General features: G+C 33.8%; 1 protein-coding gene across 1 annotated transcript; it reads right to left on the bottom strand.

The window, feature by feature from the left end:
- On the bottom strand, positions 1-18990 carry LOC127838860 (TBC1 domain family member 13-like). The gene is made up of 15 exons (XM_052366877.1): positions 18927-18990; positions 18740-18813; positions 14782-14819; positions 14055-14116; positions 13474-13570; positions 11459-11541; positions 9508-9664; positions 9046-9177; positions 7697-7763; positions 6823-6921; positions 5739-5882; positions 4599-4680; positions 1777-1834; positions 1276-1337; positions 1-433 (listed from the first exon to the last, which is right to left on the bottom strand). The coding sequence occupies exons 1-15, from the start codon at positions 18941-18943 to the stop codon at positions 430-432; spliced, it is 1176 nt and encodes a 391-aa protein (XP_052222837.1). The 5' UTR covers positions 18944-18990; the 3' UTR covers positions 1-429.
- Positions 18991-19059: the final 69 nt, after the last annotated feature.

Below are 19059 nucleotides of genomic sequence, written 5' to 3'. Positions count from 1 at the left end.
TTACTTTTCAATTAATGATGTATTAAGATAATGCAACTTATTGTTCAAGGAATTACATAAAATGAACATATTGTAAGCAAACATAATACTAAGAAAACTGGCACACTCATTATAACTACAATCGTTGGCTAGCAATTCAATTTGAGAATTGTCAGTCTCACCATGATAAGCAGTAACAGAGCACAAGAAGTATGGCTATGCCTGATAATTATTGCAAATCTTACAATTAATATCAACGAATGAAAAAAATAACTATTCAAATCTGATATGATCATTTGCAACAAAAAAGACATGATATATATTGTTTAAAGTTTCGATTGTGTTTCACATGAGTCTAATGGCCCGTAATGAGCAATCTTTCTGATAACTTGCTTCAACAACATGACGATGAGCCACACACATCCTTACACACACAGACTGCAAGAGCAATCATCTGAAAAACGATGTAATGCAAATGAACTCTAAACTACATACACTTCAACACCGTTATTTTGAAGTCGTCGGGAGCGTTAAAAACTTCAGATTAACGATAATTCGAAATAAACATTTGACAGAAGACTTCTTTGATTCTGTAAAAATAAAACATTCTGGAATTCGCATGGTTCGGTTACACGCTACTATTAATAACTGTTTTACTTAAAAACGTAAACTAGTCAGATAGCAATAGATTTCTACTTGTAACAAACGGAGGAATAAAACGATTCTATTTCTTCTTTTTATTTTTCTCTAATTACAGAACATTAGTTCAAACTTAGTTTATCCTTTTATTAATCCACATATAGACAAAAGATAAAATATAAAAAGATAATAATATCTTAATTCCAGTTGCATAGTAGCTTTAGAAGCCATATTTAAAAAATTATTTTCTGGGAATGCAATACTTATTGCATATTTAGCCTGTCTTATCTGATATTGTACAAAAACTTTAAGTAGCCATGCAATTTTTGTAGTAATAAGATCACAAATGCGTTTATGATAAGAGCTTAAAAGTCAGCGGTAAGTTTAATTTGTTGTAAGATCTTTAATATGACAGGGCTAAAGACCACAGATGCTCAATTTTGTGCTCAGAGATTTTTTTCTGAGTTTTGAGTCTGACTCAAATCTGAGTTTTAGGCTGAATATGCGCATATTCTAATAGCTGAGATTTTTAGTGCACTCATCAACATTTTCAATACTTAGCTCAGTGAAAACTCAAAACTCATCTTTAGAGTTGAGCTAAACAATTGAGAATGTCCATGATACTGGGCTTATGACACACAATGATTCCCTAATCACCTTGAAATCTCCACGGCCTTCTTGAGCACTTTTTGCACATCAAAGGTTGAATAGGGGAAGTTCTGAAAATCAACATTCACACCAACTTCAGATTCACAAAGATGGGACTATGTAGAATTTGCCAATATAATATTTATATTTAATTATCTTAATTAACAATTTAGATATTATCCATGCCTTTTAATTATCAAATACCACCTGTCAGGTATTACTTAAGAATAAGCATTTGCTAATCATACACATATCCCTATGGAACCCTGAGGAGATGTACATAGCATAATGGTACAAACAACATTAATTTACTTACATTTTACAACAACCATCACCAAAAGTCATTTTGATTTTTACATAACCAGGCATGATTTATTTTAAATAACAATAGTAATTTTTTTCTAATGTTTGACCAACTGTTTTAGCTACTAATTGACATTTTAACAACCTAACATGCTGTTGGTGTCATATTTAACAACTGAAAAGTCAAAATTGTTTGCATATTCATACCTGTACAAGTTTCATATTGCTTGGAAAATCTCCACGTAATAAATCATCTTTCAATAATCTGAAACATAATTCAACACATTTACTTTAACATGATAGTTTTATGATAAACAAAGTTATTTATATTGGTGGAATGCTATACAAGAACATAGAAATACCAAACAGGGCCATGATAGCCCTTAAGTGCCAACCTGTGTTAACAGTACACTCATTGTTGAACATTGACCTGGTGATCTAGTTATTTACCCCATTTGTACCAGATTAAACATGGCATAAATAATGCCAAATAATCATTTTGACCAGAGTGCCATAAAGATTGAGAATTTCATCAAGATTGAAAGATTGAGTCATAAATGTGGCCTCTCGAGTGGCAAAAAGGTCTCTACTTTTGGTCCTTGTGACCTAATATTTGGATGCCTATAACCAATAATTGAAGATATGTTCAGATATAATTAAGATTCTGACAGAGTTTCATAAAAATTGAGTCATAAATGTTGCCTCTAGAAAGGTAATAAGGTTTTCCAAATATTTGATCTAATGACCTAGTTTTTGGATGAACATGAACCAGATTCAAACTTGGCAAAGATATCGCCAGAAAAACATTCTGACTAAGTTTCATCAAGATTTAGTACACAAATCTGGCTTTAAGAGTGATAACAAGTTTTTCTAAGATTTGACTTGGTGACCTAGTTTTGTGGATGCCTGTGGATCCCAACCTAGATATTGTGAAGATAAATATTCTGACCAGGTTATACAGATTGTATGAAAAATATGGCTTCTAGAGAGGTAACAAGCTAGAGGTAACAAGCTTAAGTTGATAATGCACCATACATGACATGACAACAGAAAAGGTTGACAAAATAGCTTCGTGCTCGGTGAGCTTAAAATTAAGTCTCCTTCTTTCCTATAGTGTCATCCATTACTATAGATTTAACAAACTCCGTAATTTGGAAATAGGACATATTATTAGTTTTATATTATTGATAAAACTTATATATTAATGTTTGTTTTCAAAATTATATAACACATACATAGGTTGTTAGTTAAAAATGCTTGATTGTAAGATTGGGTTTCAAAAATAATAAATTTGAACAAAGTAACCCAAATTTGCTAATTATGCTGTGTAAATGCATACAATTTTGTTTATGTTTATTAGTCTTAAATATTTTTTTAAGGATTTATATATAAATTATTTCACAAGTTTAAAGTTTTGTTGTCAAAATGATAACTGAACAGATCAATAGTAAAGATATGAACACATCAGGGTTGCTAGGGTCCCTTTTTCGAATTGGCCTGTTTATAAGAAAATATCAAATATGTTAATTATTATGCCTTTTTTAAACATTTAAGTTTAGTAAAGAGCTTCACTTGTGTTGAAATTGTTTTCATTCAGTATATAGAGTCATGTAAACTCATAGGTAGGCAAGAAAAGATTACATAATGACTAACATATATATAGAATCCACAAGTAATAAAATAGAACTACCTGGTAATGTACTATTAATGATTACAAAAAGTATTTTCTTGTTAATACCACAGGGCTTTTTTCTTGATTTGGGAAAAAGCCTAGCCTTCCATTTCGGGAAATAAAAAAAGTGAGAGTGGTGAATATATTGTTTAGGCTTATAATAACATTTGGGGACAATTTTATTATTTTAAAACTTTTTCTTGGAGAAAAGAGCCTATATTAGGCTCCTACTAAAAGAGAAAACAATATGCAGCATTCTCTAAATGCTGATGCACCTAGTTGCAGCCTAATCAATATTAATATTGATTGGTTGATTGGAATAAGACTATGAACAAAACAAGCAAATTCATTGAATTGATATCCCCCGCCAATATATTTTTGGACACAAATATTTCTGGACGGATGGACAACACCAACGTGCATCATCCTCTTATCCATTTATATACTCATACCAAGTTTCAATGAAATCCATCAAAGCACTTCCAAGACATGGCTCCGGACACACAAAAAAGCATTTTTTCAAGATACAAAGGGCCATAACTCCGTTATTATCCAATGGTGTACAATGCCATTTGGCGTGCATCATCCTCTTATCCATATATATACTCATACCAAGTTTCAATGAAATCCGCCAAAGCACTTCCAAGATATGGCTCCGGACACAAAAAAGCATTTTTTCAAGATACAAAGGGCCATAACTCCGTTATTAACAGATGGTGTACAATGCCATTTGGCGTTCATCATCCTCTCATCCATATTTATACTCATACCAAGTTTCCATGAAATCCGCCAAAGCACTTTCAAGATATGGCTCCGGACACAAAAGTGCCGGACAGATGGACGGACGGAAGGATGCAAAGACGGATGGACAGAAGGACGGACGGACAGACGGATGGACGGACAACGCCAAAATAATATCCCTCGGCTTATGGCGGGGGATAATAAGGTCCATGTTAAGAAGAAAATAAGAGTAGGTGTTGTGAGTTTGCTGAGTATCAAAACATTTAAGTACGCAGTACTGATATTATGCAAATGGTCAAGTCTTTGAGATATAAGCCTTTGGTCCTAAAGCAGGTCTTGAATAGTTGAAAATGAGGTAAGGATGATAAGAGTGTGTTCATAGTGTGCAAATACAACATCCATGCAATAATCAAATCTATGTAGGAAGAATTATTTATCTTTGAAAAAGACTGCCATTTGGGGTAAACCTAGCGGGGATTGATGGACACGATGGAAAAATGAATGGGCAGACTCAACTTATGTATATGTAATCTGCATCACTAGACGCCCAGGCATCAAAACACCCAGTACCATAACAGTAAGTACAAATTGTATCAAACAGGAGCCATATACTTACAACAACATTGCACACGCCACTTTAATAAGGAATGTACTGCATTTTTCTTGGGAGAACAGTGAGTCCCATATTCGTATCACATCTGGAAAGCATGTTTGTATTAATACTCAAAGCAAAATTTAACATGCATCAAAAACTAAAACTTGCTATCTTTTTAAAAAACGAATACCTGGGTAGTGTAAAATATCCAACTATTTATAATTAAAATAAGTACCATCACATCATTTAACACCAAAAAACAAGGGACCAAGGGTCCTATGTCGCTCACCCGACAATGGAAGAAACTGAACTGTTATGTTCAGTTTTGGCTATGCTTTAAAACCTATTTTAAAACACTTCCAAGATATCATTATACACTTCCAAGATATCATTATAACAAATTTGTACCAATGAATTTTGATATTTTTTAGTTTTTTGATATCAAGTGACCCAGTTTCGAACTTGACCCATATATCATTGATTTTTATGATTTTAGGACAAAAATGTGGCCTCTAGAGTATTCAAACCTAGTTTATGATCTAACATGACCCGGCCTTAAACTTGGCAAATATTACATTTGGGAATATGTTCTCAAAAGGTTTCACGACGATTGGTCAATAAATGTGGTTGCATAAGTGTTCACAAGCTTTTTCTTTTATTTTACCTTGTGAGATTCTTTTCCCCTTACAAGACCAAGTTTCAAACTCAGCTCAGATAGTGTTGGGTCAATTTTTTGGAGTAAATTCCTTAATGATTGGTCCAGAAATGTGGCCTCTATAGTTCACAATTGTTTACTTTAATTGACAAAGTGACCTAGTTTTTTATCTAACCAGACCCACCTTTACATTTTGGGAAAATGTTCTTAACAGGTTTCATGAATATTGGCCACTAAATGTGGCCCCTAGAGTGTTCACATGCTTTTTCTTTAATTTTACCAGTTTTTAACCCTTCATCACCCAGTTTTGAGCTCAGTCGAGATATCATTAGCACAATTCTTCTGACCAGGTTTCATGAAGATTGGACAAAAAATGTGGCTTCTAAAAGGTCCCCCAGGTTTTTCTTAATTTGACCGAGTGACCTAGCTTTTGACCCAGTTTTAAATTGGATCGATATATCATTAGGACAAATGCTCTCACGAAGATCTTAAGCACACCAATTTACCTGGAAGGGGAAATTCCTGAGACAACATAAGTGTGAGCCATCTGAAGGCATAGAACTGTGGTTTAAGGTCCTGCTCTTGAAGCTTGTGCCACAGCGTGGGGTCCTGCTCCTTTAGTTGCGACATCAGCTGGTCCATCAGGCCTCCTACAAAAGCATTGGGGTCTCATATCTGTGGAAACCGGGCTCAACGCATGTGCGTAAATTATTATCCTGTGCAGTTTGCGCAGGCTAATCAGGGACAACATTTACCGCCTTAACTGGATTTTAGTAGAGAAGAGACTTCTATTAAACGAAAACAAACATAAAAGTGTAAAGAACTGTTCCTGATTAGTCTGTGCTGACTGCACTGGCTAATCTATACGCACATGAATTAATTTTTTTTTTCCAGAGAGAGGCTCATTTCTTTTGTTTTATGGATTTTTTCACTGTATTCAATGATGTTTTAGTCATATCATGATAGTCAGTGAATCACATATTTTTCATGGATATACTAGTTTTGTATGTACTAATAGCAAACACTCATGCTAGTTGCTGATAAGTGCCTTACCAGAAACAGGGAGAACATGACGATAACCTGTAACAAGTTATGTGGCAGAGCCAGGAAACAAATCTCTATTGTATGGTTTGTATGAGGTTCCTAAGTTGCATCAAATTATTTTGTTCACAAATACCATTAACACACACACACTGCTTGCAAAGATCAGCATGCACTAATACGTCAACAACCAATAAATAACAAGAAATGTGTTTGTCAAAAACACTATGTGCCCTACTGCGCCGCTTTGATTTTATTAATTTTTTATCATTAAGCAGGTTCAGATAATTATCTCCCTTAAAAGCATATTACTTCCCTTGTATTTGTTTTTTTGACCTTTGACCTTGAAGGATGACCTTGACCTTTCACCATTCAAAATGTGCAGCTCCATGAGATACACATGCATGCCAAATATGAAGTTGCTATCTTCAATATTGCAAAAGTTATGGCAAAATGTTAAAGTTGGAGCAAACAAACACACAAACCAACAGACAGGGCAATAACAATATGTCCCCCACTATAGAGGTGGGGACATAAAAATTAAGTTACCAATGCCACACTGGGAATCGTCAAGGGTTTTAATGAAGTTATCACGAATCTCTGACATCAGTGTTGTGAAACAAAAGAAACTATCTGCCTCTGCAAACTCTGAAAGATTTAAAGGAATCATGAACAAGAGCTTTCTAAAGAACATATGCAGAACAATGTATGATGGCTGATCCATTGAAAAAATTTACATGCATGAAAACATAAACTTTAATTTTCTATCAATTTTAATACGGGGCATAATTTTGCTAAAGCGTTTACAAGTCAGAGTACCTTGTAACGGGTCTTGATCAGTGATCTTACACAATGACCCAGGTATTGGTGACTGACCTTTAATAAGGACCCAGGTCTTTGTAAGTGACCTTGCACAATGACCAAGGTCTTGGTCTCTGACCAGGTTTTTGAAGGTGACCTTGTATAATGACCTATGTTTTGGTCATTGACCTTACTTAAGGACCCGGCTCTTGGCCAGTGACCTTGTATAATGACCTAGTACTTGATAAGTGACCTTACATAATGACCCAGGATTTGGCCAGTGACCTTGTATAATGAGTCGTTATTGGTCAGTGACTTTACCTAATGACCTGGGTCTGGGTAGGTGACTCTAGATAATTACCCAAGTCTTGGTCAGTGACCTTGTATAATGACCTAGTTCTTGGTTATTGATCTTACTTAATGACCCAGGTCTTAGTCAGTGACCTTATATAATGACCAAAGGTTTGGTCAGTGAAATTTAAATTGTAAAATAAATTTTCTTCAATATACATGACCAAATAGACTTGTGGTAACAATTAAGCATATACTATTGTACATGTTAATTTAAAGTATTTGGCTTAAGCAATAACAGTGTTTTACTTTCTTAGACAACCCTAAGTACCTTCACACTCAGTATCTGGATCTGTAGCAAATGTGTAGTATATTGGACCAAGAATTTCGTTCATCCCCTGAAATAAGATTGTTATGTACAAGAAATCTTGAAAAAAGTTGAACCATACAACTGAATTACTCAAGAAATACTGATAGTACTGACTACAAAGGCCTATTGCATTATAGTTACTGACCAGTGCCAACTTGACTCAAGGTCAATCTTTGGACAAAAAAATGTGACTTCTTTCACAAGATTTTGCAACAGCCAAAAAAGAAAACTCCCCCACCTCCATGCTGAAAAGAACAAATGTTCTGAAGAAGTTTCTATAAGATTAGGCCAAACATCTCAATTCTTGAATGTTCACAATTCTTCTGAGCAAGTTTCATGATGTTTTGGCAAAAATGTGACTTAAATTAGAGTGTTCACAAGGATTCACTACAGCCATACATGGAAAACTGCCTTATCCCTCCCCACTTTCCCCTACTCGCAACAGAATGGAAACATTTGCTCTAAGCATGTTTCATGACGATTTCAACAAAATGTGCCTTCAATAGTGTTCAAAAGCTCTTTCTTTAATCTTACTTAGTGACCTCAACTTGATCCATTATCAAACTCGGCTGAAATACAATTGGGATAAATATTAAGACCAAGATTCATGAAGATTGGCCATAAATGTTGCCTCTAGAGTGTTAACAATGTAAAATGTTGATACATGCAATAAACAAGGGACGATGAACAACACACAAAAGACGACCACACTATCGCACCATCAGCATGTTCTGGTGAACAAAAAACGCAAATTACAGGTTCACCAACAGTAATAACACATTCAATCTGTCAGATGATCAAGCTTGTCTGAGATGTGCGGCTTACATACCTTTCTAATATGGAAGGCTTAGTGACGTAAGGAGGAAAATAATGGATAAGTGGGACAAGAATAACAGTCAAGGCTTAAAAAACTTATGAAACTGGTCTGAACCAAAGCCATAACATGTTTCGGAAGTTTTGATAAGCATATTTGCAAATATTTAGTTTTTATAAGAGACATGAACATGTTCAAAAGACAGATTTTCTAAAATTGCATTTTGTTATATGTGTTTGAGAGAATCAAATGTAAATATCAACTTCAAATAATTTGACAATAATTAAATACAATTATAAATAAATACACACAACGTAATTTTTTATTCGCTTATATATATATGTATATTGCAACAATCCTAAGCCAACATGCGAGGAATATTTAAAAAAAAAAACCAATTGGGGTAGTAAGTTTATCGAATGTAACAGCACATTTAAATCATGAGGATTGGATATATGGGATTTTACAATGTGAAAAAGAATTACAGTAAATTCACCTGTATATATCCGAGGCCTGTGTTGAGCTTGGCAAACACGAACAGTATGCGCTCACACACCTCCCAATGGGCCTCCTGACCGTCAGGCAGGGGAACAAACTCACTGCTGCTCTTACGTTTAACGGCCGACATCTGTAGTTGCAATAATTAAACTCTCAGCTTTATAACCCAGAGCCGCCATAGCAAAAATTATCAAAGGTTCTAGGAGTCTGTTTTCATAGTCTACCGACATATGTGGATAAAGTAGTATGTGCTTTTAGTTCATTTTTAATATTATATGAGAATATGTATTTAAATTGAAAACATGCTGATGATATAACTATATGTGCATTATCAAATTGTCATTGTTTTTATGCTACACTTGTATATTGGTAGCAAAGCGATAATAATTTGAGTCATTATTTCTGTAAACAACAACAAGTGTGACTTGAGTTAAAAGTTGTCATGCTATACTTAACATACGTTTGTTATGCCTAATCTGTTTCTAGAGACGGACTCGGACTGTAACACAGTCTGTTCCACCCGTTTCCGCAGAGTCTCAAAACTATTCTTGCCACACAGTCGACTGCACGGATGTTTAGAAGCACACTGGAAAAAGTTAAAGTCTGGGCACAGACGTCTGAAAGAACAACAAAATCTTGCTTTTGATCAGTAATTTTACACAATAAGCAAAACAACATACAATACAAATAAGTTTATTCAGAGCTGACACCAAATAAATCCTTCACAAACTGCAAGTATCACTTTAAAATAACGTATCAGTCAATATTCTATAATTTATTTGTTTACCTTATATTCCCTAATAAACACCACATGGGGCATTAGATTTAACCAAGGAGATGTTTAATAGAAGGCCAATTATTTCGTGTTCTTTCATATATATCAGTACATAAAAAACCCATTTTAATTGGACTTAAATAAAGCACCAAATAATGCTTGAACATTAATTTTCAAGGGAAAAAAGCCATGATTGGTGTGTGAACATGTTCTCAGTTACATTAAAAATGTGATGGGGTGGGGTGCGTGATGTCAACTAGGATGCGGAAGCTTCTTGGGGAAAACAGAATTTAAATTGTGCTGACCATATTAACAATTACTATAATGATTATGAAACCACTCAAGTACGAAATAATGCCATAAGGACATCCCGGTATATCACACTAACTGTGGTTGTATTATTTGTTTAGGTAGTAAATGCCAACTGCTGTAATGTCTCTATTAATTGTTTGAGAACCAAATATATGTATAAATTCAAGACAGAAGAGAAGTTAATGTTTACCAGGGTGCAGCTAGATTGTGTGTTAATCATTTAAAGGGCTGTTTAGACTGTGATTATTATAACTTTTAGACAGATTGCTGCATCGTTTCAATTTAAAATATGGAGCTATGACAATCGACCTGAATCCGTGAACCTGGCTTGCTTAGAAATTTTAATTTTACAGGCAGACTTAATTAATTTTGTTATGCCCCAGGATCAAATGATTGGGGGGTATATTGTTTTTGGCCTGTCTGTCATTGTATGTGTCTGTGTGTGTGTGTGTCCCAAAACTTTAACCAAAACTTTAACCTTGGTATAACTTTTGCAATATTGATGATAGCAACTTCAATTGATTTTTGGCATGCATGTGTATCTCATGGACCTGCACACTTTGAGTGGTGAAAGGTCAAGGTCATCCTTCAAGGTCAAAAGTAAAAAAATAATTCAAAGCGGCGCATTAGGGGGCATTGTGTTTCTGACAAACACATCTCTTGTTTGCTCTAAAGTAAGAATTTAAAGACATTTAAAGGGATGGACAACCAGATTGCTATATATCCCGAAAAAAGAAAAGTTCTAAAATACCGTATTTTTTTTACAATTATTAGTTTATATTGATTATAATATCACCACTGGTGTATTACAGTACTTGAAAAATGTTGTTAAGTTTTCATATTTTCAGTATATAATCGGTAATAAAATTTTACTGAGTATGTCTACCAGGTAATTTTGAGAGTTCTGACGTTGTCGTTATATTTTGTGAAACTACGAGGTTTGCTTATATAAAGTATAAAATACATCATTCAATGTGTGAAGAAGGATCGCAGAGTGGTCTAAATGGGTGACTTTTTAATACAGGACTCAAGGGGTCAGTGGTTCAAGCACTGTTGCGGGTTATATTTTTTAACTTTTATTCTTTATTTTTTACTGGAGATTTTTAGATCCAATGTTAAAATGTATCAATATAAAGCATTTAATGACGGTATTTTAGAACTTTTTTTTCCCTCAATCTGGTTGACTGTCCCTTTAAGGGCTGAATTGGGTTGGCAAAATGCCTTATTTTGTTGACTGTTACGATCAACTGAAATTTGCTATTACATTTAACAAGTTGTGATTGCCTTTATGATTTTTTTAAATGTTTGCCCCAGGCCCTCTCACCTGCAGTCCTTGTCAATCTGCAGCAACATCTCGTTGTCCTTGAAGTAGGCTCTCCATTCGCTGTCCGGGTTGGGGTTCAGTGGCTGACGAGAGACAAAGGGAGGTAATGTCAATTCATAAAACAAAGGGAGCAAACTGTAATTCAGAAAACAAAGTGAGGGTTGAGGTTCAGTGGCCGATGAGACATAAAAGACATTTGTTCAATGTTTTCAAACAATAAAGAATGCAATCATTCATTCGCACTATTTGTAGCGAATGACTGTCAAAATAGTCAATATGTTATGAGCTCCCTTATTTTCAAACAAAATTTAGCCATCAAATGTATTGCAATGAGAGCAAATATATTTCAAAAAAGATATTATACTTTCACATCTTGTCATTTGACATCTTGTCATTTGTACTAGGTTTAAAGGTGTATCAACATGTTATCAAGAGTGACTGAGGATCCCAACAAATGCTTTCATTTTAACAGCCTACAAACAGTTTTCCCTTCAAAGCAAAATCTGTAAGAACAAAGTATGAACTTTTTTTTTCACTCCAGCATTCACACAAAGCCATTTACACTCTGTTTTAACGCTAACTCTCATAGTAGCACAAGTGCAGTAACTGGTGTGATTCTACCACTCATAGTAGCACAAGTGCAGTAACTGGTGTGATTCCACCACTCATAGTAGCACAAGTGCAGTAACTGGTGTGATTCTACCACTCATAGTAGCACAAGTGCAGTAACTGGTGTGATTCTACCACTCATAGTAGCACAAGTGCAGTAACTGGTGTGATTCTACCACTCATAGTAGCACAAGTGCAGTAACTGGTGTGATTCTACCACTCATAGTAGCACAAGTGCAGTAACTGGTGTGATTCTACCACTCATAGTAGCACAAGTGCAGTAACTGGTGTGATTCTACCACTCATAGTAGCACAAGTGCAGTAACTGGTGTGATTCTACCACTCATAGTAGCACAAGTGCAGTAACTGGTGTGATTCTACCAAAGTGGTACTACTGGCACCTAAGTAATTACTCATTGGAGTGTGCAACAACAAACATTAAGTATGCAATGGGTTTGCTTTCTTATAATATAATTATGATAATTCAGAATTTTAATATGCAAACCCATAAAATAAGGAATGACACAAACATACTTTTACAAACCCCATGAAATATTCTTGGTTGCAAAAAGGTCATTGTACGGTTGCCAAATATAAAAGTTACTCAAGGGACTGTGACCTACATAGCACTACAGTTTGAAAAACAAAACAATTAAAAAAAAACATGGACAATGCAGAGCTTTTGAAGCTTGCTTTAGTTTCAAACTTATTTTTATATGATTATTAGAACTGATAATCTGAAAAACAAAATAGTTGTGAATTATTTTCATACATTTCTAAAGAGTATTCATTAAAAATAATTTATTTGAATACGTTGTACCTATTCTTCGCTAAATTACATTTTGCTACGGTAAACACTGTTTATTGACTTCAAATTGTTACTTCACAACAGATGTTTCCACAAACAGCTCGAGTAACATCAATCAAACCTAGATTGTACAAGATCCTATGATAGCGCTACCAATACCCAACATAGCCTTTGCTTCTAACATTTCTAATCAGCTTCTATTATTTCTAAAATGATACTACTTATTCTCTTGCCATAAAGAAATAAGTATCTGAGTGATGGTAATAAGAATGTATCATTTTTTTATATTTAATAATACCTAAACAATAGTTAAACCTTTCCCAATGAGAGGCAAAGTGAAAATGGCTACTTTCAAACAGCATAAAACCAGAACAGACTGCAAGTTAATCGCTGTTTGCTGCTCATCAGTATCTTAGGGTTGAAAATAAAGCCTTTAAAACTTGCATCTAGTAAGAAATGTCTTTAATTAAATTTAAATTTTTAAGGGACTACAAATGCGTAAAAATACGTATCTTAGTGGTTAAAGGATTAATAAACAAGGGTGATAGATGTTTGTGATAATGTTATACTAATAACTGTGAAAGCCTGTGCTGCTTACATGGTCATCTAGTGTGACATCAGCCAGACCACCGTGTTCTGTTGCCTCTCTTCCAGGTTTTATAATCATCTCATCTATGAACTGCATGTAGGTATTCCTTCAATACAGAACACATCTACTTTAAAAGGATGCAATTCATTATTGGATACAACAACAACACAGTTTACATTTCTTTACAAGGTAGAATTCAGATTTTGTATTCTGATTAAAAAAAACTGAGCAAATAAAATTAACATTTAAATATAACCATCATACTCATCAGTTTTCCATTTTCACAGCATAATCTATTTACCTGAGTTCTACACAAAATGTTTATAAACTTTTATAACACTTATGCTACAACTGAAGGATGACTTTCTAACCTTTTTTCTTCATATTAGAATTCCAATAGTTTGTGATGTTTACCTTTACTGTAAGAAGCTCATAATAACTATTAATTGCTTCAACTCATCTGTATTAATAACATTTTTTATACCTGTTATTTATTTGGCCAAGCGTTGAAATGTTATTGATGCTGACATGATTAATGTAGAAATTTTATTTTATTAAATTGTTCATAACATATTTCTTTTAAGTTTTACCTTTGTTTTTCAAGTTCTGTTTTCCAATGTTTTCTTTCTCTGGGCAGGTAACTCAGAAGCAGCTAAAAAAATAACAAATGTATTACAAAATTAATCAGCAATAAGCTTTGCAATATGCAGTCAAGTGTGTTACTTTGTGAAAAAAAAACTTAAATGTGTATGCTATATATTGCATCACATTCAATCAGGGATGTAAGCTTAATTCAATAAACAGTACATGGCTTTTGTGCAAAATACCTATTTTTATTACCAACTTAATATAACATCACAATCAGTCTGAATTTTTCAAAGCCCATGTAGCAAAATTAAAGATTTACTGCAAACATGACTGCAATTTGTGTGAATGAAATAAGTACAGCTCAATTGATATTCAGACATGGCAAGGAGTGTCAATTTTCTAAATCAATTATTTGTAACTAGTGTATACAACTTGAATTTTGCATGTAAGGCTATTGACAAGTCAATATGGTCAAACATATGTTAATCCTTTGCATGCTGGGAAATTTGTCTTCTGCTAAAATGTTGTCTGCCGAATTTCTAAAATTAGCATTTTCTTTGATTTTTTTTCAAAGAATACTATCAGAATAGCAAGCAGTTTGGATCCTGATGAGACGCCACGTTCTGTGGCGTCTCATCTGGATCCAAACTGTTTGCAAAGGCCTTCAAAATTCGGTTCCAGCACTGAAAGAGTTAAGCGATAAAATAAGGTGGTAGTTAACACACTTACCTTCCAGCATTTTGATCTGTAACCTGAATCAGGACAACCTAAACTCAAAATTAAAGCAAATTGTCACTTTTTGAATAATATTATATGTTTATTTATATACAAGTAATAAACAAGAAATGTGTTTGTCGGAAACACTATGTCCCCTTCTGCGCCGTTTTGAATTTTGTTGTTGTTGATCTTTTGACCTTGAAGGATGACCTTGACCTTTCACCACTCAAAATGTGCAGCTCCATGAGATACACATGCATGCCAAATATGAAGTTCCTATCTTAAATATTGCAAAACTTATGGCAAAATGTTAAAGTTGGAGCAAACAAACCAACAGATAGACCAACAGACAGGGCAAAAACAATATGTCCCCCACTATAGAGGTGGGGGACATAAAAATGAAAAATGAAATTCTTCTCTCCTATTTTGAGAGTTGAACAAGATGTGTTTTTGAAACACTATGTCTCCCCCCATATATTTGACCTTTGACCTTGAAGGATGACCTTGACCTTTCACCACTCAAAATGTGCAGCTCCATGCAGATACACATGCATGCCAAATAATAAGTTGCTATCTTCAATAGCAAAAGTTATGGCCAATGTTAAAGTTTGACGCAAACAAACAAACAAACAGACAGGGCAAAAACAATATGTTACCCAGTATAGACTGGGGGACATAAAAATAAAGTCACTTTGATCCCTACATGTATGGTGTTCTTTAGAATTGATCAAAGATCACAAAAGATACTGGGTTGGGTGCAGCTCAAAAGAGGCAATGTGGAATGCCAAAAATACTAATGACATTACATTAACATTAAGATACCTTAAATTTGTCTAAGTATAACACTTCTAAATAAGGTTTAACAGCAAATGTCCATATATTTGCGATTGGATATTTCCCAAAATATAATAAATTTCAACTTATTTTTTATTTTTCTTGCATTCATCAAACATGGGGGCTGAAGAGAGGAACGTATATTTTACACCAGATGTTTTCCTGACACTTCATGAACCATGTATATGGCTTGTTTGTGTTAAGTGGTGTTTCCTTTTTGAGCAGTTGGTAAAGAGATCACATGAAATCACTTAAAACAATTTTAACAAATAATGCAGTTCACTCTAACAAAAATTAATAACAAAGAAACCATTGTTTTGCTGATCAAAAATGCAACAACAACAGATAAACATTGTTATTGATCATAAATAAAATACAAACATCACATGTATTTCCTCTTTTATATAGTTTCTAAGTAACACAAAATTGTTTATTTATGAGTATTTCCAAGGCTTCAGTGTCTGTTGGCATTTTTTTTTATCAATCTTAAGAGCAGGGATTTCAGTAGATTTTGAAAACCAGGAGTCAACATGACCCAAGGCTTCAAAATATTAGGAATCAAAATGAAAATGCTTGGGGTCAAAATACTCAAGTATCTTGAAATTTGTTCCTTTATGAGTGTTTACTATTTTGTAAAATCTTATTTATAAGTACATTGTATCATGGTGAAAAGCATTATTTGTAGCATAAAAGATCATTTCTTGTGCGTTAAAAAGTTGAATAATGGAAAAAAAATGTGTCAAAATGATGTGAGGCCATTGTTTTGCTAGAGTCAAAAATGAGAAAATTGCAATTTGCTTGCATCAAAACGCAGGATTCTGCTTCAATTGAAATCCCTGTAAGAGTATTAATAGCATGCAAATCTTGAAATAAGCCATTCAGAATCAACAACTCAAGAAGGAGCTTACTTTCAAGATGGCAGTTTGACACTATCAACACAATTGATTATTTTTATGTTTACTAACAATAAACATTTGAAAAAAAGCAACAAATCTAAAGACCAAAGGTCAATAAATATGTTTATAATGATTAAATGTCATGTATTTATAAAATATCTTAGATGTAAGTAACATGTTTATGAAAATTATGAACGACTCAAAAGGTATATAGCATCAAAATAAAAAATAATGCATCAACTAAGTGGCTTGTTGATAACTAGTTGCAATAATTCAACTCTCAGCTTTATAACCCAAAGGGTTGCTTAGAGTTGCAATGCGCTGTCTATTGTCCTAAGGTGCAACATTTGATCACCACCGCAAGGGCTAAGCAACACTGATACTGCAAAAACTTATCAATGTTGACCTGTCTAAAGCTTAAACTCAAGCAAGCAATAATTGCTTGTATTTACTGTGTTATTCTTTCATAGTCTATCATCCATATTGTTACACTGTTGTAATTTTGCGGACTTGAAATGTTGCAATAGGTTAGGTTACATCAAACCAATCATTTGCACATTGTTATTTGTATTAAATGTAGACTAAGTTGATAACAATTTTTCGAATATTAACACTGTTCCAAATTTCAGCATGAAAATGTCAAAAAGAATAGTGCATTTAAAAAATGTCAAAAAGAATAGTGCATTGAAACAATGTCATGTTATTTAATGGTGCATACAAAGGATAATGTCAGTAGGTTGCCATTCAGGTAAATGTAATGTGTTTTAGAAGTTTAGTCATGGCTTTCCTTAATTGGTCACAAACGACGTCTGTTGAGTGATGCACACTGATCAGCTGCGGATAACCGTTGTTGTTTTATAAAGGGATGCATATTGACTCCCAGAGCTGTCATAACAACAATTATCAATGGCTCTGGGAGTCTGTTTATATGGACTAACCTGATAACTGGTTCCTGTCAACGATTGCTTCATGTACTGATACTTTTTAAATCAGGCTTCCTGAAAAGTCCCAAAAAGTGCCTGTCAACTGGACAGGCTGATGGAAAAGTTAGCCTGTCCGGACAAAAATTCACCTGACCGAACAGCGTTAGTTTATTACTGAAGAATTAATATATATATCATCATATTTATTGCAATGTAAAGCTTGTGTATAAGTACACTTGATAAAGTAAAACAAAACACTTGCGTGTTCAAGTGATTACAGTGTATGATGGAAAACAGCTTTAAAGCGAGTATATACGATTTTTTATATGTGTTTAATTATAATATATTGATAAAATATGTTACAATAACACAAAAAAGGCAAGAAAAATTATACATTGAATACCAATTTCATAAAATGCAGCAAAGACAAATAAGTGCCCGAGTCGATTGTGACGAACATATTTTCCTACAATAACCGATGAATTAGTCTTTTTATTAGGACCAGAGTTAGTGTTCGTGTGTTGTATGAATAAATATCATTGCAGAAATTTAAAATGAACCGTTAAACTTAGTTTTGATTCACATGGTACATAAATGATATACATGCTGGCGAATTCGACTGTACAGCCGTTTTCGATTTCAGAATTAAATATCTGGCTTATTTCGCATTTTTCAACACATGTTCTTCTGAACTTTTATTTTATTTTATATTGAGGGATATATATAATAAGTTTTTTACACATCTTATATAAATTCATTTATATTTGACAAAATCGTATATACTCGTTTTAAATTCTAGTCAGACTCAAAACAAAATAACATAACCCGATTGATGTTGCCATTGAAGAACTTTAGCAACGACATACGTTTTTCATTTGTAGTTTTTTGTTACAACCATTGTAATTGGATAGATGATAATATGTCAAACCATTGAAATTGACGTTTTGGAAAAAACGATATTTCAAAGGGAGAGCTCTCTTAAGAATTAGTGATGCGTTAGTGTTCTTAATGACAAAAAGGCTTGAAATTCACAAAAAGAGTGATTCTAATGGGGTGTTTTCGTTCTTTTGGCAAGTATAAGACTTTCCAGTATTTAGTCATAATTTGTATGTCCTGTCACAAGGACCAGCGTTATAAGAAACTTCGCCGGATCGTAAAGAATTTTGCCGGACAAGACCGGCGGTCCGGCCTTTTCAGGAAGCCTGTAAATTTACAATGTACTAAAAAATGGAAACTACAAAAAAGGGATTTAAATTTACAATGAAACAAACCTTAATTTTACATAAAATGCATTATACAAGCTCTGTTATCTGATACCATTGAAAACAAGTTTCCGAAGTTTTTTGAGGTCGATAACTTCCGCATCCAATGTGTCCGAAAACTCCTGCAACCTGTGAAGAGTTAAATAGTTTATTTAAAAAATACGCAAGCATGTTGCACAATACAGTATTACAGCTTCAACAGACATGTTTCATAAAAGTGGGCGTTTCTGAAAATAAAATACCTGGCTTTGTAGGCCATTTTGACCGGATGTTTACTTCTGCACAAATGGACCGTAAGAAACAGAATGACCCGAATGCGATTTGACGTGAAAATAGATAGGTTATACAGTAGCTAGGAATAATGATACACAAGAA

This window comes from Dreissena polymorpha, chromosome 7, assembly GCF_020536995.1.
Source record: "Dreissena polymorpha isolate Duluth1 chromosome 7, UMN_Dpol_1.0, whole genome shotgun sequence".
In the NCBI taxonomy this organism is placed as follows: Eukaryota; Metazoa; Mollusca; class Bivalvia; order Myida; family Dreissenidae; genus Dreissena; species Dreissena polymorpha.
Note: the sequence above shows the minus strand (reverse complement) of the source record. Positions and strands in the feature narration are given on the sequence as shown.